The 23,194-nt window shown below is 51.9% G+C and overlaps 1 protein-coding gene across 3 annotated transcripts; it reads left to right on the forward strand.

The window, feature by feature from the left end:
* Positions 1-186: 186 nt before the first annotated feature.
* On the forward strand, positions 187-22,869 carry ALOXE3 (arachidonate lipoxygenase 3). 3 transcript variants are annotated; one of them, XM_054671116.1, is made up of 16 exons: positions 187-294; positions 691-1,150; positions 2,025-2,229; positions 3,317-3,398; positions 3,948-4,067; positions 4,395-4,520; positions 6,807-6,910; positions 7,470-7,642; positions 8,473-8,616; positions 8,706-8,909; positions 8,999-9,085; positions 9,658-9,827; positions 10,412-10,533; positions 14,551-14,651; positions 15,273-15,443; positions 21,962-22,869. In XM_054671116.1, the coding sequence occupies exons 1-16, from the start codon at positions 212-214 to the stop codon at positions 22,139-22,141; spliced, it is 2,532 nt and encodes an 843-aa protein (XP_054527091.1). In that variant the 5' UTR covers positions 187-211; the 3' UTR covers positions 22,142-22,869. The 3 variants fall into 3 exon arrangements, with proteins under 3 accessions (XP_054527091.1, XP_054527090.1, XP_016787958.2); XM_054671115.1 differs by lacking the exon at positions 187-294 and adding an exon at positions 477-505; XM_016932469.2 differs by lacking the exon at positions 187-294 and having other exon boundaries at positions 507-1,150.
* The last annotated feature ends 325 nt before the right edge of the window (positions 22,870-23,194 follow it).

The raw sequence follows: 23,194 nt of genomic DNA on the forward strand, positions 1-23,194 counted from the left end.
CCGTTCTTAGAGCCCCAGCCGAGGCTGGGACGCAGGGACTGTACCATAGTAGAGGCTGGAACAGTGCGGCGCCGGAACCGGCCGCGCGGGGCCGCTGCGGGCTATGGGCTTCTCTGAGAGGTTCCTCCCCAGTCCCAAGCGGCCCAGATCCCGGACACCTGGGCTCCCGCCCAGGATCCTGCAGGCCCAGGGCGGTCCTGGAGCGGAAAGAATGCCACGCGGGGCATTCAGACCCTGTTTGCCGGCGCTGTATTTCGCTTTCCTGACCTGCCCTACTCCAGAGCAGAGAATGAGGTCGGGCGTGCCAAAGGCTGGGGACAAAGAGGGCCAGGCGTGGGGGGATCGGTGTATGGGGTGATAGGGGAGCTGTTCCTGACCATTTGACATGTGCTGGAATGCGTGTGCGACTCACCTACGTGTGGCTGCAGTCACGTGTGATTTATGACCAAGTGCAACTCTCCACTGTTTAGTGATTCACACGGATGATTCACACGTAGGAATGCAGGTGCCCTGTGCTCATCTCTGCCTGGGAATGGGGAGGAACAGATCTTGGGGGACATTGGGGAGTGGGCGGACAAGCACTCCAGGGCATCAGTCCGGGCCGCTGACCAGGCGGAGGGCAGTGTCCCAATTATACAGGCGTTACCTCCTCCTTTTCTCCATCTCAGCATCTGATCCCTCCCTCCGCAGTGGAACCCAGGCTCCTGATATCCATCTGGGTGAGCCAGCCAGAGGGACCGGCTGTGTCAGAGGCAAGCAAACAAGTATTAGAGTGCAAGACTGTGGGCGGGGAGAGGGAGCCCGAGCCGCCAGCAGGGAGCTTCGGAGAGAGAAAGCCCAGGAACAACCCAGAGAGAGCTGGGTCCATCCTCAGCCCTACCCAGCCCCGCAGCCCCTACCCCTCCACCCAGAAACCCAGCCCTGTCCGGCCTGCCGCTCTTCTCCTCCAGGCCGGCTGCTGCTGCGGCCAGCGTTGCCGGGGCATCCCTTCCTCCTTCCCATCATGGCAGTGTACCGCCTGTGTGTGACCACTGGTCCCTACCTGAGGGCCGGCACACTGGACAACATCTCTGTCACACTGGTGGGCACGTGTGGTGAAAGCCCCAAGCAGCGGCTAGATCGAATGGGCAGGGACTTCGCCCCTGGATCGGTGAGTACAAAGGAGACAGGGAAGCGCGACCTCAGAGGGGCAGGGGCCGCAGGCGGGAGGAGTAGTCCTCCTGGACTCTTGAGATCCTGCTGAACTCAGGATACCGGCCTGACCTCCTCACCTTCCCTATTGAGGTCCCTGTCTTTCCTGGAGATGATGAACTCCATCCAGACAGGACTGTGGAGAGGAAGGAGCGTTGGACAGGGAGTAGAGGGACTTCCCTTGGCTCCTAAACTCCTCCCATAATTGACAGTGGGCTTTGGGCAAGTCGCTTCCCCTCTCTGAGCCTGGGTTTCCTCTTATCTGGAGGGGATCTGCCTGCCTCTGCCAGCCCCAGGTGGCCTCCACAAGAGTTCCCAGCCGGCCTAGGAAGTTAGTGAAATGCAGTGCCCACTGTGCTCGGGCACCTTTTTCTTTTCTTTTCTTTTCTTTTTGAGATGGAGTTTTGCTCTTGTTGCCCAGGCTGGAGTGCAGTGGTGTGATCTCAGCTCACTGCAACCTCCACCTCCCGGGTTTAAGCGATTCTCCTGCCTCAGCCTCCCAAGTAGCTGGGATTACAGGCGCCTGCCACCACGCCCGACTAATTTTTTGTATTTTTAGTAGAGAAGCGGTTTCATCGGGCAGGCTGGTCTCAAACTCCTGACCTCAGGTGATGCACCCGCCTCGGCCTCCCAAAGTGTTAGGATTACAGGCGTGAGCCACCGCTCCCGGCCCGGGGAACCTTTTTCTAATTCATACAAAAGCCCGGTATGGGCTGGGAGCAGCTCAGGTTTGTATGCCCGAATAGGCTTAGGTGGAGATGCATCTTGCAAGGCGCAAGGACCGCCTTGGCAGTTCCCCGCCTCTTACCTGCTTGCTGTCTTGGTCCCCTCAGGTACAGAAGTACAAGGTGCGTTGCACAGCAGAGCTGGGTGAGCTCTTGCTGCTGCGTGTACACAAGGAGCGCTACGCTTTCTTCCGCAAGGACTCTTGGTACTGTAGCCGCATCTGTGTCACCGAACCGGATGGTACTGTATCCCACTTCCCCTGCTATCAGTGGATTGAAGGCTACTGCACCGTGGAGCTGAGGCCAGGAACAGGTGGGCCAGAGACGAGGACTACACTGTACTGCAGAAGGTGTCCTTTGGGATTAGGAGTGGGGTCTCACAGAGCCCCAGAGTATAGGGAATAAGATTGAGGTCAGAAACTCTGGGCTCCCAAGTAGATGTTTTCTGAAAAAAGGGAGCCTCTCAAGCCCTGAAATGCGAGGGTTTTGCAGACGGTATTGACTCTTCTGGAGACTCACATAGACACATACACTCATATAGGCAGGCACCCTTCTCTCATACACATAGGAAGCACTTTGCTTTCCACAGCCTCCCTCTGCACTTCTCCAGAGTGAGTTCCTCCAGACCCCAGAGAGGAACTAACCTGCACCCTGAGTCATTAGATTTTAACAGGTAGAGAAGCCCTGGCTGCTCAGAGATTTTAGCTGGAGAGGCCCCATTCTCTCCCCTACTACTAGCTTTTCTAGTGTGGATGAAGTCCCTGAGAGGTGCTGCTAGGATTCCTTGTTGAATTTCTGGGGCCTTCTGCGGATGCTGGGCTTGAGCATCTTCAGTTTCCAGAGCTATCTGATCTGGAGAGGCAACAGTAGGGCTGCTCTGGGTGTTGGGAGGAGGCTCAGGATGAAGGAGGGATATTCTAGGTCAAAGTGAGGCAAATGAATATTACCCCATGGTCCGTAATAAGTTTTCCATAGACCTCACTATAAACTCTCATCCATCTCCACAGCACATCCATCCATAGCTTCACAAAATATATTTGTTCATCAGTCTTTTAAAGTGCATCTTATACACATGGTGCCAGGCACCATGCTAGAAGCTGGGAATACAGAAGAAAAAAAAAAAGAAAAAGGAATACAAGACGACTTCTGCCCTCAGGGAGTTTATAGTCTGGAGGGGAGATAAACATGCCAACAATTGGGAAGGTTGCTATAATTTGGGGGTGAAGCTGTCTTGAATCCCTTCTACTGATGAATACACAAAGAACGTGGGGGCACCGCCATGTGTTTCACAGGGATGTGGCTGTCGGATTGGGTTCAAGGGTCAGGGGGTTCAGGCAAGGTTTACAGAAGATGTTGTTGGAAAAGAGATTTATACCAAGAGTAATTTTCATTCCCCACAGCAAGAACTATTTGTCAGGACTCTCTTCCCCTCCTCCTGGATCACAGGACACGGGAGCTCCGGGCCCGACAAGAATGCTACCGGTGAGGGTGGCCTAATTTAACTTCTTTCCCCATCTTTATCCTGACCTCAGTCTTAATCAGATTGTTCCTAACTCTAACCTCATTCTCAACCTTGGGTGCCTAGCTTGGATCAGGACTCTTATTTGGACCTAACCCCACTTTAATAGTGACCCTGAATCTGAACTGAGAACACCAATAGTAACAATTGTCCCAACACCACCAATGAATCCATACTCAGCCCTCAACTGTCCCTGATGTAACCCAGATCCCAATATCAGAAGTGACCTGAAGTATCCACCAATCTCAGTCCTTTCTCAGCCTCCCCCACTAAACCGGCCATGATTTTAATCTCAACACAAACCCATCTCTAACCCAGTGTGGGCATTAATGCCATCCTCAAATGCTACCCTATGTGAAGCCAGTGCTTTCATGGAGAAATGTCCAATTCCTTGTCACTCATCCAGAAAGTAGGTGGTTTTTGAAGTTTTAATCTGAAGCCGTGTCTTTAAAGCTAAGACTTGTGTTTATCCCGAGCATGACCTGCCACCTCTGACCTCTTTCCCTCGGAAGCTGGAAGATCTATGCCCCTGGCTTCCCCTGCATGGTAGACGTCAACAGCTTTCAGGAGATGGAGTCAGACAAGAAATTTGCCTTGACAAAGACGACAACTTGTGTAGACCAGGGTGACAGGTGAAGATTAAAGCTTGGGAAGGAGGGGAAAGGAAGTCAAGTGGAAGGTCTGTCGGGAGGATGGGGTCCTGATAGCCAGGAAGTAGGGGTAGGGGTATATGACAATGCAGTTTCATTCAAGCATCAGGGTGGGAGATGGCCCCAAAGGGTCTGGCACAGGGGACAAGAGTGAGAGGTTATTTTAGCTCAGGAGCAGAGAGGGCAGGGGAGGAGCCGGGAGTAAGAGAGACCCGGGGACTTGGAAGGCAGGAAAGAGGGAAGGAGTTGAGCGGCTGGGCTCCAGGGCCCACTGACTGGTTTCTGTCTTTCTACTCCCCCGACCCCCAGCAGTGGGAATCGGTACCTGCCCGGCTTCCCCATGAAAATTGACATCCCATCCCTGATGTACATGGAGCCCAATGTTCGATACTCAGCCACCAAGACGATCTCGCTGCTCTTCAATGCCATCCCTGCGTAAGGCCATTGCCCCTCTAATGAACATCTCACATCTCTGCCCATCCATCCCCCTCCCCGTGCTCCCAGACTGCCCCTTCTCCCTATTCCCGGTATCCCCTCTCCCTGCCCCAGTCCCTCCTCTCTGGACTCATTCCCTCTCCCTGCCCCACAGTCTTCCCTCTCTACATGCCCCCTGCCCCCTTCCTGCCCTTGTCTCCCCCTTGTGCTCCCCAGTTCCCCTCTCCCTGCCCCCAGACTCCTCAGCCTCTGCTTTCATGATTGAACTCCTCGTGGTTTTCCCACCCACTGGGTGTTAATTGGGCCCCCAGCAAGTGTGTGTGCAGTGAGTGAGCGAGTGCTTAGGAGCCCAGGTGACATCGTTCCTGGGCCTGTCCGATCATTCATCCCCCCTTGCCACCCTCCCTTCCCCAGGTGCCCACATTTTTCAGGGCACATCACTTTTTTTTTTTTTTTTTTTTGAGACGGAGTTTCACTCCTGTCGCCCAGGCTGGAGTGCAGTGCCGCGATCTCGGCTCACCGCAACCTCTGCCTCCCGAGTTCAAGCGATTCTCCTGCCTCAGCCTCCTGAGTAGCTGGGACTACAGGCAGGTGCCACCATGCCGGCTAATTTTGTATTTTTAGTAGAGATGGGGTTTCTTCATGTTGGTTAGGCTGGTCTCAAACTCCCGACCTCAGGTGATCCATCTGCCTTCGCCTCCCAAAGTGCTGGGATTACAGGCATGAGCCACCACGCCCAGCCCACACATCTTTATACATCCTATGTTATTGACCTATTGCCACACGCCTACTTGTTCCATGTTCCATTCCTTTTGTTGTTGTTGTTGTTTTGAGATGGAGTCTCACTCTGTTGCTCAGGCTGGAGTGCAGTGGCTCGATCTTGGCTCACTGCAGTCTCCACTTCCTGGGTTCAAGCAATTCTCCCACCTCAGCCTCCCGAGTAGCTGGGATTACAGAGATGCACCACCACGCCTGGCTAATTTTTGCATTTTTAGTAGAGACAGGGTTTCACCATGTTGGCCAGGCTGGCCTCGAACTCCTGACCTCAGGTGATCGGCCCACCTTGGCCTCCCAAAGTGCTGGGATTATAGGCGTGAGCCACCGCACCTGGCCTCCATTCCCTTACCTTTGATTCAGCTTATTTAGTGAGTGCATATTATGAACTGGATATGGTGGGGCAGACATAGCCAAGTCCTTGCCCTGAGGAGCTCATAGTATAATGGGGATGATATATGTCCACTGGGCTTACAATACAATGTGGGAAATGATGAGTGTGAAAGATCCAAGGCATGTGTTCATGGAGGAGTTCATGTGTGCAAGGAGGAGTTCAGGCAATGCTCCATAAAGGACTTTGCTTCTGAGCCGTGCCTAGAAGAGATAGATTTTTATCATAGAGATGGAGTAGATGGCTTTCTACCAGAGGTGCAGCTTAAATGAAGACCTGGAAGTGGGGGAAAGCCGTTTTAATTTCAAGCATGCTTCTCCATATTATAAAATAACGTTGCAGGGCATGGTGGGGCACACCTGCTACTTGGGAGACACTACATGGTAGTGCCTGCTACTTGGGAGGTTGAGGCAGGAGGATTGCTTGAGCCCAGGAGTTTGAAGCTGCAGTGAGCTATGATTGTGTCTCTAAACAGCCACTGCACTCCAGCCTCGGTAACACAGGGAGATCCCATCTTAAAAAGAAGGAAAAAAAAATAGTGCTCACTGTAAAAATTCAAACAGTACAGACATCCACAAAGTGAAGAGTATGCATCTCTCCACGTGCCAGCCCCTCTTCTACCGTCCAGTGTACAAAGCATGTCTCTGATCATGTTTGGAGAGCGGGTCTTGGTTGGCCCTGTCTAATGCCTAGGGTGGGAGAAAATACTGGAAAGGTTGGTAGAAGCTGGCTGGTGGGGATCTCCATGGGCTAGTCAGGCTCGGCAGCTGGGGCTCTGTCCTGTAGGCAGAGGGGAGCCAGTGGAGGTCTGTGACAAGAGGGCAGCTTGGAGAATACAGGCCAAAACACCAGTGAGGGTGGCTTGTCTGCACCATAGGGCCGTGTGTGCCAACTTTATGTGCAAGTGCAATGACCTGTCTTAGGGATGGCTGCATATGAACCAGGGTCTTCCGAGGCCACAGAGCCTCCACCGGGCACTAGACTTTTTCTCCCATGTGGATTGTTAGGCATCTCTACTCTGGGGACGGACCCCGTCAGTTCCTCCAGGCAGAGGGGGACACAGTGATTCCCAGCAGACTCTAGCCCCCAGACCTCACCCTCATCTTTTCCTCTCCCATCAGGTCCTTGGGAATGAAGCTTCGAGGGCTGTTGGATCGCAAGGGCTCCTGGAAGAAGCTGGATGACATGCAGAACATCTTCTGGTGCCATAAGACCTTCACGACAAGTGAGCAGAGCCAGGCAGGAGATGTCTACCCCTCACCTTATCTCATGCTCAGACCCCTTCCTCTCCTTCCTGGGAAAGGGCCCTCTCCCAGCCCTCCCAGGGAGACTGCTGGATTTGAGTGGGAGGGGCTCCTGGCTTCACTGGTGGCATCTCCCAGATTCCTCTGGAGAACAAAGCACCTTCTCTGAGGAGGGGACAAAAACAGGGGATTCAGGAGAGAGAGACACTCTGCTTGCCTGGGAGAGGGTCACAGTCATTTAGGGAATCTTGATCCTCATCAGGGACACACGACTCTCTTCCCCTACTCCAACCACCAAGTGCTCCGGGCTTTGGGTCCAGAAAGGCTTAGGTTCAAATCCCTGCTCTGCCACTCAGCTGTGCAAGTCACTCCATCTCTCTGACCCTTAGTGTCTAGTATTAAATTGAAGATATAATGATTCCTACCTCATAGAGTTTTTGGGAAGGAAACCTAAACCACAATGATAAGCAAAGTACTTGGCAGGACTAGGATCTAGGGAAGTAGTTTCTAGACCAACTGGTCCCCTCTCTTGTATCCCAGAGTATGTCACAGAGCACTGGTGTGAAGATCACTTCTTTGGGTACCAGTACCTGAATGGTGTCAATCCCGTCATGCTCCACTGCATCTCTAGCTTGCCCAGCAAGCTGCCTGTCACCAATGACATGGTGGCCCCCTTGCTGGGACAGGACACATGCCTGCAGACAGAGCTAGAGGTGGGTAAGGATCTGGGCAGTGGGCCTGATAGGTGGGAGGTGGGTGTGTCACCATTATGGACAAGGGATGTGTGTGGAGGGTATGGAAATGGCCTGGGCTGCATTTCACCTGTGGGCCTCATCCTCTGGGCAGCCATGGTCCTGCACACTTTAAGTAGAGCAGATACGGATGAGGGTCAGACTGGGGTTGGGAGGCTTTGAGGCCTGAGATGGGGCCTGATGAACTGGTGTGAACGCACAGGGTGGCTGCAGGGACATCTTTGAGGAAGGCTTGCCCTTGTTTTGAGGCCTCCTGAAGAGGTGCTGAGGCCTAGAGGAAAGCTGTTTTAGGACAGGCCAATGGTAGGGCCACCAGATGCATCAGGGAAAATCACGGAGAACTAGGAGCTCTGAGGTTGTCGGAGACGAGGCTAACCCAGTCTTTTTGGGGCAGTCAAGCCCTCAGGCATTCTCCTCCAGAAAGCTAGAGACATGGTTGGTCAGTTCTCATGTGTTCATTTAGCTGTTGCTGGATACATAGTGCTCAGATGTCAGAAGGGGATTCCATCTGAGTTGAGAGTGGGAAGGACTAGGTATGAGGTGAGGAGGAGAGGACGCTGGCTTGTCCCAGCAGGCGAGCTGTTGCACAAGGAGGGACTCAGCTGGACCTCATTCCGGACATTTTGGGAAGGGCGGGGTACCCCACTTTGGCCATTAATTCAGGCACCAAGAATTTCTGAGACCTCAGCTGGGGGCCTCAGCTCCTCTCTGGGGTGGAAGTGGGCAGGGAAATGGGAGGGAAGTGGAGCGCGAGTAGGGAGGGACAATCAGCCTCTGTGTGCCTTCTGCAGAGGGGGAACATCTTCCTAGCGGACTACTGGATCCTGGCGGAGGCCCCCACCCACTGCCTAAACGGCCGCCAGCAGTACGTGGCCGCCCCACTGTGCCTGCTGTGGCTCAGCCCCCAGGGGGCGTTGGTGCCCTTGGCCATCCAGGTGAGCCCGGCGCCGCCGCCCCGGGATGGGGGCTCAGGTGCTAACCGCCAGCCCGGAGCCCCATCATCCCTCGTTCCTTTCGGACGCAGCTCAGCCAGACCCCCGGGCCTGACAGCCCCATCTTCCTGCCCACTGACTCCGAATGGGACTGGCTGCTGGCCAAGACGTGGGTGCGCAACTCTGAGTTCCTGGTGCACGAAAACAACACGCACTTTCTGTGCACGCATTTGCTGTGCGAGGCCTTCGCCATGGCCACGCTGCGCCAGCTGCCGCTCTGCCACCCCATCTACAAGGTCCGCGACCCCGGGTGGGGGCCCAGCGGGGCAGGGGCCGGGCGGCCTTGTCCCCGGCCTTCAGCTCACGTGATCCGCTCCGCTCGCAGCTCCTACTCCCCCACACTCGATACACGCTGCAGGTGAACACCATCGCGAGGGCCACGCTGCTCAACCCCGAGGGCCTCGTGGACCAGGTGCGGCCTCCCTGCCGGGTCACTGATCTCCGCCCCCGAAGACGCTTTGCCCCGCTACCCGCCCCCAAGCCCTGTTCTGCGCCCAAGCCCCTTGTGAGGACACCTGGGGTGTGAGAACACCTGTACAATCACTGCCTCTTCCACCAGCCCCGCCCACTCCGCCGGTCTCCGGTCTCCTACCGGCCCCCTTCACAGACCCTGTCTCCCCCGCCCCCGCAGCCTCACTGCCCCCGCCCACCGCCCCCAGCCCCGCCGGGCCACGGGTCCACAGGCAGGGCAGCCTCATCCTGAGCCCCAGCACTACCCTCAGCTGACCCTGAGCCCAGCCAGGCTCCCTGGCTTTCAGTTCATTCTTTTAGTTACCAAATACCTAAGGATCTTCTCCCACGCACATAATGGGGCGTCAAGCTGCGCAGCCTGCGTCAGGCAGGCCCTCGTGGGTATTTGATCCGTGGATTGCTTGGTGAACCGAAGAAGGCCCTCCTTGGGCCGAGTCCCCAGCCCCATCTCGTGCCCAGACACTAGGGTGGGGATTGGGCCGGCCCGGGAGCCGAGCTGTGCTGTGTCCTCAGGTCACGTCCATCGGGAGGCAAGGCCTCATCTACCTCATGAGCACGGGCCTGGCCCACTTCACCTACACCAATTTCTGCCTTCCGGACAGCCTGCGGGCCCGCGGCGTCCTGGCTATCCCCAACTACCACTACCGAGACGACGGCCTGAAGATCTGGGCGGCCATTGAGAGGTGCGAGGTGCGGGGCGGGACCAGCAGTCCCACCAGGGTCTCCTGGCCTGGGACACTGTGGTCCCCGCGCTCATGGCGCCTGGGGATTTCAGGTGTTTTCACACCCTAGCATAGGGAATTCTTGAGGGTATGAATTGAGTTTGGGGTCCCTTCTGAAATGGCAGGTAGCTGCGGTCCAGAGAGGGGCTTGGGGGTGTGTGGATGCAGGGGAAGGAGGGGGTGTCCAGTGGAGTCAGAGTATCAGAGCTGGTGCATCATTTAAGCATGGGCTGGGGCCTGTGGCAGGCAGGTCTTCCTTCCTCCTGGGTGGGGAGGGGGGTGGCAGCATGAAGCAGACTCTTCGTGCACTCCCCTGCCCACCCCCCAGGCCCCTGTGCAGGAAGGAAGTGTGGAGCACCCATGGCTCAGGAGTGAGTGGGACTTAAGGGAAGCCCGGCCACTCAGATTCCAGCTGCACCTGGGGGTCCCCACTGAACCCCCATGGCTATCTGTCTCTCTGCCGCCTGAGCAGCAGTGGGCCTCGGTTTCCTGGCCAGGACTGAGCCCGTGGTTACTCCAGTGGTACCAGCATCTCTTTCCTGCAGCTTTGTCTCAGAAATCGTGGGCTACTATTATCCCAGTGACGCATCTGTGCAGCAGGATTCGGAGCTGCAGGCCTGGACTGGCGAGATTTTTGCTCAGGCGTTCCTGGGCCGGGAAAGCTCAGGTATCCCCTCTCTATCCCACTTTCCGTGTAGCTCTGATGAGCTAGCACTTGCTTGGCCACACCCTACTCCCATCAGTTATTTATTGACCAGCCTTCGAAGTAGATACTATTAATATCCCCAACTAGCAGATATGGAAAGAGGCACAAAGAAGACTGTGCAAGGCGGGTTCCGAGCCAGCTCCGACTGCCTCCAAAGGCATTGCTGCATCCACTGCTCTGTGCCCCTCTGGTCCCTTGACCTTTCCACAAGCCCACCCATTCATTTTAGCTTCCTGAGCTCTGTCAATATTCTGCAACGTGCAGTGGAAGCCATCTCTGACTTCAGAGGATTCTGGGAACTTTCTCTCAAACCCCCCTTCCTGTCCTGCCACGTGGCCCCTCCAGCCACCAACCTCTCTTCATTTCTTTCTTTCTTTCTTTTTTTTTTTTTTTTTTGAGACGGGGTCTCCCTCTGTTGCCCAGGCTGGAGTGCAGTGGCGCGATCTCTGCTCACTGCAAGCTCCGCCTCCCGAGTTCACGCCATTCTCCTGCCTCAACCTCCGGAGTAGCTGGGACTACAGGCACCCGCCACCACGCCCAGCTAATTTTTTGTGTTTTTAGTAGAGACAGGATTTCACCATGTTAGCCAGGATGGTCTCGATCTCCTGACCTTATGATCCGCCCGCCTCAGCCTCCCAAAGTGCTGGGATTACAGACGTGAGCCACCGCGCCTGGTGCGAGACAGAGTCTTACTTTGTTGCCCAGGCTGGAGTGTGGAGGCACGATCTCGGCTTACTGCAACCTCCACCTCCTGGGTTCAAGAGATTCTGCTGCCTCAGTCTCCCGAGTAGCTGGGATTACAGGCGTCTGCCACCACATCTGGCTAATTTTTGTATTTTTAGTAGAGATGCAGTTTCGCCATGTTGGACAGGCTGGTCTTGAACTCCTGACCTCAGGTGATCTGCCCACCTCGGCCTCCCGAAGTACTGAGATTACAGGTGTGAGCCACCGCACCCGGCCTTGGAGTTTTTAAAGGGTGACCCTTCCCTGTGTTTTGCAAACCTGCTATTAATCATGATCAGTGCTGATCCTGACAGCTCCTCCCTCCTTGGGCAGTTGTTTCATATTTGGGGTGTCTGTTTCCTACTTAAGACCCAAAGGGGGATCTAATTACTGTTAATTCAACTCTCCTATCTTACTTTATTTCATTTTTCTCTGATTTAATGCATCAGAACACTCTTCAGATTGACAACAGCTCTTCCAACGAGTATAAACCTATTGTAGATTCATATACAGTATTTAAAAAGGGAAAACACACTCATTAACCTCAGTCAGTCTGAGGTTAATTCAACTCTCCTATCTTACTGTATTACATTTTTTTGTCTGATTTAGTGCATCAGAACATTCTTCAGATTGACAACAGCTCTTTCAATGAGTACAAACCTATTATAGATTCACATACAGTATTTAAAAAGGGAAAACACACAAGTTAACCTCCACCTCCCGGTTCAAGCGATTCTCCTGTCTCAGCCTCCCGAGTAGCTGGGACTACAGTCGCACACTACCACGCCCGGATAATTTTTGTATTTTTAGTAGAGATGGGGTTTCTTTCACCATTTCGGTCAGGTTCCATATTCCAATGGGGGAAAAATAGGCAATATGAACTACAGAAAATTCCTATAGATGGTCTGTCCACTTCTTTGTTTTTATTTTTTGTTTTTGCTCATGTTTTGTTTTTTTGAGACGGGGTCTTGCTCTGTTGCTTAGGCTGGTCTCAAACTCCTGGGCTCTATTGATTCTCCTGTCTCAGCCTTCCAAGTAGCTGACACTACAGGTGTGTCTGCCTGCTTTACTTTTTTGTTCTCAGCCTCTGAGTTTAGAGACTCAACCAGGAACAGAACCTTCAGAAAACTCCCAGACATTCCCAGGCGGATGTCTGGTCTTGCCTCCCAACCTCTCTGTTCTGTTGCATCAGCCTCCGTCCAGTCAGCCTGACTCTAAACCTTAGTTCTCTTTGACTCATGTTTCCCTCTCTGTCTTCCTAAATCCAGTTAGGTGGCTGATCCCTACTGTCACCACCCTAGTTGTAGTCTTCCTCATAGTGCTCTGGAATTGTGGCAGCTGCTTCTCAACCAGTCCCACCTCTCCCAGCCTCTCGCTGCTTGCCCGCCAAGCCTGCAGGGCCACCACCCTGCTAATCCTCTGAAATACTGCCCAGAAACCACATAGCCCTGCATGCCGCTGCAGCCTCACCTCCAATTAGGTCCCCTCCCTGTTCCCTCACCCTGTTAATACCCCATGCCTTCCCACTCTGGCTTTTTTTTTTTTTTTTTTTGAGGCGGGGTCTCACTTTGATGCTCAGACTGGAGTGCAGTGGCGTGATCACAGCTCACTGCAGCCTTGACCTCCCAGGCTCAAGTGATCCTCATGCCTCAGCCTCCCTGGTAGCTGGGACTACAGGCATGCACCACCACATCACTGCATCCAGTTACCTTTTTAAAAAATGTTTTTTAGAGACAAGGTCTTGCTATGTTGCCCAGGCTGGTCTCAAACTCCTGGGCTTGAGCAATCCTCCCACCTCTGCCTCCCATGCTCTGGCTTCTTACCCTCTCATGCATTCCTTCATTCAACCAATAATTACCGGGCTCTTGGTATTTATTAAGTATTGTTCTAGGTGCTGAGGTTTAGTAGTGAAAAAGACAAAAATTCTGGCCTTAGTGGAGCTTAACATTCTTTTGGAGAGAGAAAGAGAGAATCAACAAACATATGTCAAGTGGTTATGAATGCTAAGAGGAAAACTGAAACAGCACCAGGGGATACAATGTGTCAAGGTAAAGAGATCATTTCAGGGAGGTGGCTAGGGCAGGCCTCTCTGGAGCTGATGCATTAGTAGAGGCCTGAAGGAAGTACAGGTGCTAGTTCTGAAGATAATTGGGGCAAGAGTAGCAGGCAGAGGTATAGTAAGTGTGCAGGCCCTGAATTCTGAATGTGCTGGTGCGTTTGAGAACTATCAGGAAGGCCTGCACAGCTGGAGTCGAATAAGTGAACAGCCAGGAAGGAAATGAAGTGGGAGAAGGGGCTGGGGCCCGATCAAGTAGGGCCATGACAAGGTGAGTGAGATGGGAAGCCCTCCGAGGGTTTTAGCGAAGGGTGACGTAATCTGACGGGCATTTGTCCTTGCCAGTGTGCAGTGTGAGGTGGTGTAGATGCTTAGGTGGGGACGTCAGGTAAGCTGCCTGCAGGGTAATGCCCACGGCTGAGTCTGGAGCTCAGAAGCCAGGCACAGCCAGAGATGGGAATTTGGGAGTTGTTGGCAAGTGGGAGGTGGTTAGAGCCATGGACTTGGATGAGATGAGTGAGGCACAGCATGAATGGACCAAGGGCTGAGCCTTGGAGCTCTCCCCTCTCCAATCCTGAAATGCTTTTCTCTGTTGTCTTTTTTCCATTCGAGGCTCATCCATTTTTCAACTCACAAGTCCCCTCTTGTCCTCCAGGAGGCCTCCACTAACCACTCTGCTCCTGGTGCCCCTTTCTGCCCTGCTTGCCCTCTCCTCAAAGAGCCAAGCTCTGGTCTTAGAAGCTTCCTTCTGCTTCTGTTACCGTGAGCTTTTGAGTAACACGCCCTCTGCGTGGGTCTCTGCTGCTAAGCCCAGCAGAGGATGGTTGGATACTGGGTGCTTGAACAAATCTTGGTGAACTGGGTAGGATTAAATCATTACATCCTAATAGGGGCTGCAGATCGAAGTGCCTTGGAAGTCAGGGAGAGGCAGCTGGGCACTTGGGCTTGAAGCTGCCTCTGTCATTGGCCCTGCCTGCCGGGGATTTTCTGGCCAGATCCCAGCCCCCATCTCCTATCCTGACCCACTTCAGAGACCACAAATCTTGGTGATGGCCATCCCTAACCAGCCCAACAAGACAGTCGTGGCTCGGTGTTCCCTACTTCCTTACTTTCCCCCTGTGGTAAGCCCCAGTCCTGAGCTGGCCCTAAGAATCCAGTACCTTCCGTCCACACCCTCTACCCTTCCTCCCCACACCCAGGTTTCCCAAGCCGGCTGTGCACCCCAGGAGAGATGGTGAAGTTCCTCACTGCAATCATCTTCAATTGCTCTGCCCAGCATGCTGCTGTCAACAGTGGGCAGGTGAGGCTACAAAGGGCAGGCCTGGGGACATCAGGTCTCAGCAATGGACTTGAGGCCTGAATTCGGGTTGAGAGCTTGGGTGGGTCAGCGTTGGGGTGGGTTTATGATTAGACTTGGGGTTGGAGTGGCAGCTGAGTGGGGTGAAGGGTTGGCATTGGGTGATGACTGGGTGGAGCTGGGTCCAGGGTTGTAATGGTGATTCAAGTTGATGTTAATTTGGGAGAAGAACTTAGGGGCTCCTCTCATGGTTAGAACCCAGCCAGGTGGAGTAGCAGCTTGCTCTGTGTGGCATGGCAACCCAAGGCCCTTTTCTAGGATTACCTCCACTCTGGGGCCACCTCCTTCCCTAGTGACTCACCCCACCGAGTCCTGGAACACTGGGCGGGGAGTGACAAGGAGTAAGCTGGCTTCCTGCCCCACTTCTGGGACTTTCCACTCCCTACCCTTTCCTCTCTTGCCTTTCCATGATCCCCTCATTTCCCAGCTCTCTTGCCTTTCCGTGATCCCCTCATTTCCCAACTATCACCTCTAGGACGGCAGAGGTGGAATCAGGGATGGTGAAGAGGGAGGTGATACTCCCCTTCTGGCCAACTGACCCAACTGGGATGGGGGTCTCCACAGCATGACTTTGGGGCCTGGATGCCCAATGCTCCATCATCCATGAGGCAGCCCCCACCCCAGACCAAGGGGACCACCACCCTGAAGACTTACCTAGACACCCTCCCTGAAGTGAACATCAGCTGTAACAACCTCCTCCTCTTCTGGTTGGTTAGCCAAGAACCCAAGGACCAGGTGTGTATACGGGATGTTGAGGGGAGTAGGGTTCTTTAGGGCCACCAGTAGGGGTGGTGGTGGCTTCATCTGGGGGCTTGAGGACTGATAGACGGGATTTATGTTCACTGCAGAACTGCCTTGTGTTCTTCAATTTCTTCAGAAAATAATCCCAAAAGACATAGACTGAAGCAAATACCAGTTTAGTTACCAATCTGTCCGTCCATCCATTTATCTGACTGTTCATTCATCAACTACTCATGTGTTAATGTAAACATTCAATAAACATTTGTTGGATACTTCCTATGTGTCCACACAGCACTGGGCACCAGGCCTATAACGCTGGATGAGACCTTCCTGCCTTCAAGAAGCCTGTGGTCTAGTTGAGGAGACATACAGGTCAATGAAAAAGGGCACCACCGTGTTGTAGGAGTTACTTATATGTTAATTTCTCCATTCAACACACACTTCCTGAGTACCAGTGGTGACCCAGACACTGTTATGGGCAGCTATGAAACTTGTCCATGTGAGCTTACAGTCCAGTGATGGGGGTAAGGACAGGGCCCTGAGGAACCTAAATGGGTCTGGGGGAACCCAGGAAGTCTTCTTGGAGAAAGTGACATCTAAGTTGAAATCTGCAGGACAAGTAGGAGTTGGACAGAGAGGAAGAGCAGGGCTCTTTTTTAGGGAGGGGGAAGAACAGGACCAAGGAGCGAAGGTGAGAAATCACTGGTGTGTTTGTAGGATCACAAATGGAAATAGCAGAGCAGAGAGGAAGGTAGGGCTTTGTCTGCACAGTGTTCGTTTAGAAGACAAAGGGGAGCCAATCAAGGCTTCCCCCACCCCCCCACATGGAGTCTTGCTCTGTCACCCAGGCTGGAGTGCAATGGTGCGATATCAGCTCACTGCAACCTCTGCCTCCCAAGTTTAAGCGATTCTCCTGCCTCAGCCTCCCGAGTAGCTGGGATTACAGGCACTCACCACTGTGCCCAGCTAATTTTTGTATTTTTAGTAGAGATGGGGTTTCACCATGTTGGCCAGGCTGGTCTCGAATTCCTGACCTTGTGATCCACCCATCTTGGCCTCCCAAAGTGCTGGAATTACAGGTGTGAGCCACCGCGCACGGCCGCCAATCAAGACTTTTAAGCCTGAGGCCCAATGGTTAAATCTGCTTTAGCTAGGGTGCTCCTGTGGCTGCGTGAATGGATGCAAAGGGCAACTTTGGAGGCAGGAGGCTAGAGAGGGGCCAATATCTGAGTTTAGGCCAGGCAAGTAGCCCTTTATCACTGGTTCCCATCATCTTTGTTTCCGCCCAGCCGTCTTGCACACGAGCTCTCTAACAGGTGAATATTCTTATTTCTCACGCTTGACTCCCTTTGGTGCTGGAAAGATTCCAGATGTTGCTGGGCACATTGGCTCGTGCCTGCAATCCCAGCACTTTGGGAGGCTGAGGCCGGTGGATTGCTTGAGCCTAGGAATTCAAGAGCAGCCTAGGAAACATGGTGAAACCCTGTCTCTACCCAAAACACAAAAATTAGTCGGGCATATTAGTGTGTGCCTGTGGTCCCAGCTGCTTGTGGGGGGGCTAAAGTGGGAGGATCACCTGAGCCCAGGAAGTAAAAAATGCAGTGAGCCATGTTCACGCCACTGCACGCCAGCCTGGGTGACACAAAAACAAAAAACAAAAAACAAAAAAACAACAAAAAAAGAAAGATCCCACATATTTGATCTTCCTGGCAAGTTTTAACTTGCTACCTTATATCCTGGGAATGGCAGGACTCTGGGTCCTGTCCCTATCTGGTCCCAGAGGGATGACGGATAAGTAGACAACAGCATGAGGGTGGAGGGCTCTCTCCTATAAACTATAGAAAGTTTAACTTGGAAATTTATAACAACAATAATAATGGCAGCTGTCACTGATGAGCCATCATGTCTCAGTTATTAAATCAGATCCTTTGTGTACATGATTTTAAAATATGAAACAAATACATAGCTCTATTTAAAATGCTTGGCAGCCGGGCGTGGTGGCTCACGCCTGTAATCCCAGCACATTAGGAGGCCAAGGTGGGTGGATCACCTGAGGTCAGGAGTTCGAGATCAGCCTGGCCAACATGGTGAAACCCCCATCTCTACTAAAAATACAAAAAATTAGGTGGGCATGATGATGCATGCCTGTAACCCCAGCTACTCAGAAGGCTGAGGTAAGAGAATCACTTAAACCCGGGAGGCAGAGGTTGCAGTGAGCTGAGATGGTACCACTGAACTCCAGCCTGGGCAACAAGAGTGAAGTTCCATCTCAAAAAAAAAAAAAAAAAGCAGCTTGGCACTGTGCTGGCATATAAATGTTCAATAAATGGTAGTTCCACTGCACAGGGGAGAAAACTGAGGTTCAGGGAGATTCAGCAATTTGTTCAACAGCACAGAGCTAGTAAGTAGGCTTTGAATCCAGTGTCATATTTCTGTCTTCTGCTGTGTTTTCTTTTTCTTTCTCTGGTGTGTGTGTGTGTTCTGTTTTTTTGATGGCTATACTACAGTTTTGGAAATCAAGTATTAAGCCAGGTGCAATGGCACAGGCCTGTAGTCCCAGCTACTCAGGAGGCCACAGAGAGAGGATTCCTAACGGCTAGGAGTTCAAGGCTGCAGTGTGCCATGACCATGCCTGTGAATAGCCACTGCACTTCAGCCTGGGCCACATAACAAGACCCCATCTTTAAGAAAGAAAAGAAAAAAAGAAATTAGATGTCAATCTGATTTTAAAAACATAAAACTTGTTATTTCAAAAAAAAACACAATACAATAAAATAAAAAAACTATAGACATATTTCTTTTTTCTTAAGATTCTCTGGATCAGAAATTTGGGCAGGGCTAGGCTGGGCAGTCCAGAGGGTACTGGCTAGGGTGAAACACTTGCATGCAATCAGCTGGTGACTGGGCTGTGCTGGAAGCTCCCAGAAGGCTTTGCTCTCATGTCTGGGGCCTCAGTGCACCTGTGTGGTTTTTCTCTCTCTCCATATGCTGTCTTATCCCCCAGGACTCTCCAAGGGGTCTCTCTCCAGCAGGATAGCTGGACTTCCTCATAGCATGGTGGCTGGCTTCCAAGATTGAAAACAAGCTTTCAGATTTCTTCAAGTCTAGGCCCAGAAGTGGCAGTCACTTACAGCACTATTTTTTTTGCTTCCCTCCCTCCCTCCCTCCCCTCTCTCCCTCCCTCCCTCTCTTTCTCTCTCTCTCTTTCTCTCTTTCTCTCTTTTGACAGGGTCAGGTTGTCTGAAAAAAAGCCTGGTCAACTCCAGACAGGGTCACCCAGGCTGGAGTGCAGTGACATGATCATGGCTCACTGCATCCTCAAACTCCTGGGCTCAAGAAATTCTCTCACCCCAGCCTCTCATGTAGCTGAGGCCACAGGCACCACCACGCCTGGCTAATTTTTTGATTTTTGGTAGAGACAGGGTCTTGTTATATTGCCCAGGCTGGTCTTGAACTCCTGGGCTAAAGTGATCCTCCTGCCTTAGCCTCTCAAAGTGCTGGGATTATAGGTGTGAGCCACTGCATCTGGCCTAGACAATTCTAATCAAGGAGGAAAATAAAAAAGAGAAAGAAAGGGAACATAAATACACAGCATTAGGAATGGGAAAGGCATATAACCACAAATGCAGAGAAGATTTTTTATTTTTTATTTTTTTGAGACAGAGTCTCACTCCATCACCCAGGCTAGAGTGCGGTGGCGCGGTCTCGGCTCAGTGCAACCTCTCCCTCCCGGGTTCAAGCGATTCTCCTGCCTCAGCCTCCTGAGTAGCTGGGATTACAGGCATGCACCATCACACCTGGCTAATTTTGTATTTTTAGTAGAGATGGGGTTTCTCCATGTTAGTCAGGCTGGTCTCGAACTCCTGACCTCAGGTGATCCACCCGTCTCGGGCTTCCAAAGTGCTGGGATTACAGGCGTGAGCCTCCACGCCCGGCTGGTAGTACTCTTAAGAAGGGCAGTGGGTCTCCTTGGAAGGCTCTAGTCCCAGATCCACACCTACCACCCATATGACTTTAGTTATGTAATGGCCTCTCTAAGCCTTATTTCCTTATCTTTAAAGTGAGAATAATAAGAATACCTGTCTTAAGGGTTGATGTATGGTTGTGGTGGTTCACGTAAAGTGCTTACGTGTTAGCTGTTATTACGAAAATGAAATTATAAGGCCGGGTGCAGTGGCTCATGCCTGTAATCCCAGCACTTTGGGAAGCAGAGGCAAGAGGACCGCTTGGGCCCAGGATTTAAGACCAGCCTGAGTAATATAGTGAGACCTTGTCTCTCCAAAAAAAAAAAAAAAAGAAAACTAGCCGGGCATGATGGCATATGGCTGTGATCCCAGCTACTCGGGAGGCTGAGGTGGGAAGATTGCTTAAATTTGGGAGTTCAAGGCTGTGGTAAGCTATGATCCCATCGCTACACTTCTGCCTGGGTGACAGAGTGAGACCCTGTTTAAACAAAAAAAGAAAAAAATATATATATACTTATTCCACTTAGCTACAACAATCTTAAAAATATATCAGCCAATGAAGGCCAATAGTGAATAATAAAACAATAATACACCATCATAAAGTCTAATTTATTCTAGGAATGAAAGGAATGAAAGGTTGGTTCAACCTTATGAAATCTAGCAATATAATTCATTACGTCAATAAAGATGCATACCATATAATTATCTCAATATGTGCTGAAAAAGCATTTGATAAATGTGAGCAGCCATTACTAATAAAAACTCAGTGTAAAATGAAACCCCCTTAAGGAGTTTTGATTAGAAGTATATTTCAGGCTGGGTGTAGTGGCTCACACCTATAATCTCAGCACTTTGGGAGGCTGAGGCAGGTGGATCACCTGAGGTTGGGAGTTCAAGACCAGCCTGGCCAACATGGCGAAACCTCATCTCTCCTAAAAATAAGAAAATTAGCCAGGCATGGTGGTGGCTACCTGTAATCCCAGCTACTCGGGAGGCTGAGGCAGGAGAATCACTTGATCCCGGGAGACGGAGGTTGCAGCGAGCCAAGATCACGCCACTGCACTCCAGCCTGGGTGACAGAGCGAGACTCTGTCTCAAAAAAAAAAAAAAAAAAAAAAAAAAAAACCAAAAGTATATTTCAGAAAACACTGTATTTATGGTGAGACCATAGATGTCTATTCATTAAAGTCAGAGATAAGAAAATAATGCCCAATGCCCACTATTACTGCTGCTATTTAACATTGATCTGGAGGGCTTCGCCAATGCAACAAAACGAGAAAAAGAATTTGTTAAAGATCAGTAGTATTGGCTGGGCGTGGTGGCTCACATCTGTAATCCCAGCACTTTGGGAGGCCGAGGCGGGCAGATCACGAGGTCAGGAGATCGAGACCATCCTGGCTAATACGGTGAAACCCCATCTCTACTAAAAATACAAAAAATTAGCCAGGCATGGTGGCAGGCACCTGTAGTCCCAGCTACTCGGGAGGCTGAGGCAGGAGAATAGCATGAACCCGGGAGGTAGAGCTTGCAGTGAGCCGAGATCGCGCCACTGCACTCCAACCTGGGCGACAGTGCGAGACTCTGTCTCAAAAAAAAAAAAAAAAAAAAAAAGATCAGTAGTATTGGCAACAATTATATGAAGGTTCTAGTAAATGGGAAGTGTGTGCTGGTTAGGAGGCTGGACCTCTGTGTTGTCGTGATGAGCTGGTTGTGTGATATGATCATGAGGGACAGTCCTGTACACAGGATGGCAGTGACTGGAGCTCATTGTGATATTTCTCGATAGTGATTGGCTGTGCTGTAAAGTGTGGCAGTGGAGGATGATGGTGATTGTGTTGGCAAAAGTTCCATCATGATGGTTGATTGTGAAGGTACCTTAGAACCAGGATGCTGGTTGTTTTTAGTAGTTGAATTTTGTGAAATTATGAAGTAATTGTTATATTCTTGGGTATATTTCCTGGGCAATGTTTACGTTGATCTCGGTTGTATGAAAGGTGTGGTTCGTTCTTTTAGTTCACAGAGCAGTTGGATCAGGTATGAAAGGGACCTTTAAAGGTCTAGGCCAGGCACGGTGGCTCACACCTGTAATTCTAGTGCTTTGGGAGGCCAAGGGGGAGGATCACTTGAGCCCAGGAGTTTGAGGCTGCAGTGGGCTATGATCACACCACTGTACTCCAGCCTGGGCAACAGAGTGAGACCTTGCCTCAAAAATTTTTTTTTCTAGTTCAACCCATCCATTTTCAGATGCAGGAATTGAGTCTCAAAGAGTCAAAGTAACAGGCAGAGGCTTGCCAGCAGAGGCAGTACTGAATTTGGGTTGGCTGGCTCCTACGTCACATTCTGTCCCCTACTCTGTTTGGGGTTTGGGGGCTGGGGGGCCTCGTGTCAGGATCATGGGGTGGCAGTTTGGGGCAAGTGTTTACAATGGCTGCAACTGGGTTGTGCTACTAGAAGCCACCTTGACTGGATTTGCTGTTACATGTGGTCCTCCGTTATTCCCCATCCCATCTGAATGTCATCCTGACCTCTTACCTGATGTCCTCCCAGAGGCCCCTGGGCACCTACCCAGATGAGCACTTCACAGAGGAGGCCCCGAGGCGGAGCATCGCCGCCTTCCAGAGCCGCCTGGCTCAGATCTCAAGGGACATCCAGGAGCGGAACCAGGGTCTGGCACTGCCCTACACCTACCTGGACCCTCCCCTCATTGAGAACAGCGTCTCCATCTAACCACCCCCAAATACCACCCAAGAAGAAAGAAAGGTCCAAGCATGAGGAGGACCAGTTCCTCAGGGTCCTCCAGACCCTTCCATCCTCCCTGTTCTCAGTTCACCTGAACCTTCTCTTCTGCACATGGAGACCTTTGCAGCCAAGATGGCTCTGACATCATACAAACTGGGCCCTGAGCTGTGAGAGACCAGCACAGCAGCGTCCAGGTTAAAAGCCGCTGACCAAAGTCCAATGCACAATAGCCCCTCTGAAAGGAAGGAACCGCTTCACTTCTTGCCCTACTTGGGGCAGCCTCTTGTTCCAGCCTCTTGGAATGCCCAGCTTGGGTTTCTGAGCTTTTCTCCCTCATCCTCCCCCATCCCCGAACTCCTTCTCCTACCATGCCTTTCTACGTTCTCTTTCTTCCAAGCCTAGAGCCACCAGCCCAGCTTCCTTCTCTGGAAAAGCCTAGAAACTGGGCACAGAAGGACTGTGTGCCTGGGTCTAACATGTGGTCCCCTTTGTCCCTAGCACCTTTAAGGGGAGGGGAAGAATTGGAGGGCAGCTTGCCTGGACCCCTAACGGCTGTTCTCAGGAACAGGTTCCCAGGCCTGGGGTGTTTGTGGAGATCTGTCTTTCTCCAAAGCTTTCATCCCACTCCCCTTTCATCCCACTCCCTTTCATCCCATTTTTTTCTTTTTGTCCTTGAGCCCAGTGAGTTCAATAAAAACCAAAATATTTGGCTCTCATTTTGTTTTGCTGCTTTGATGTGTGTGTGTGTATGGGTGGGTGAGGTTGGGGGTGCCAGGGGATTGCAGTGAGGGGCAGCAGTGGATCCGTGGATCATCTATTCTGGAGACAGAAGTGTCCCGGCTCAACGCACTATCCAGCCAAGCCATATATTCCTGCCCTCACCTTCCAGAGTGCATCATCAGGAGGTGAGGGAATGTCTGGATTCAGGGGACTGAGAAGTGGAATAGTGAGTATTTTGTGAAGCCTCAGAGTCTGGGTAATTGTTAACGTTGCCACCGAAATCCAGTTCTCCTCCTGGACACATGGAAGGCTCAGCCTCTG

This window comes from Pan troglodytes, chromosome 19 (genome assembly GCF_028858775.2).
Source record: "Pan troglodytes isolate AG18354 chromosome 19, NHGRI_mPanTro3-v2.0_pri, whole genome shotgun sequence".
NCBI lineage: Eukaryota > Metazoa > Chordata > Mammalia > Primates > Hominidae > Pan > Pan troglodytes.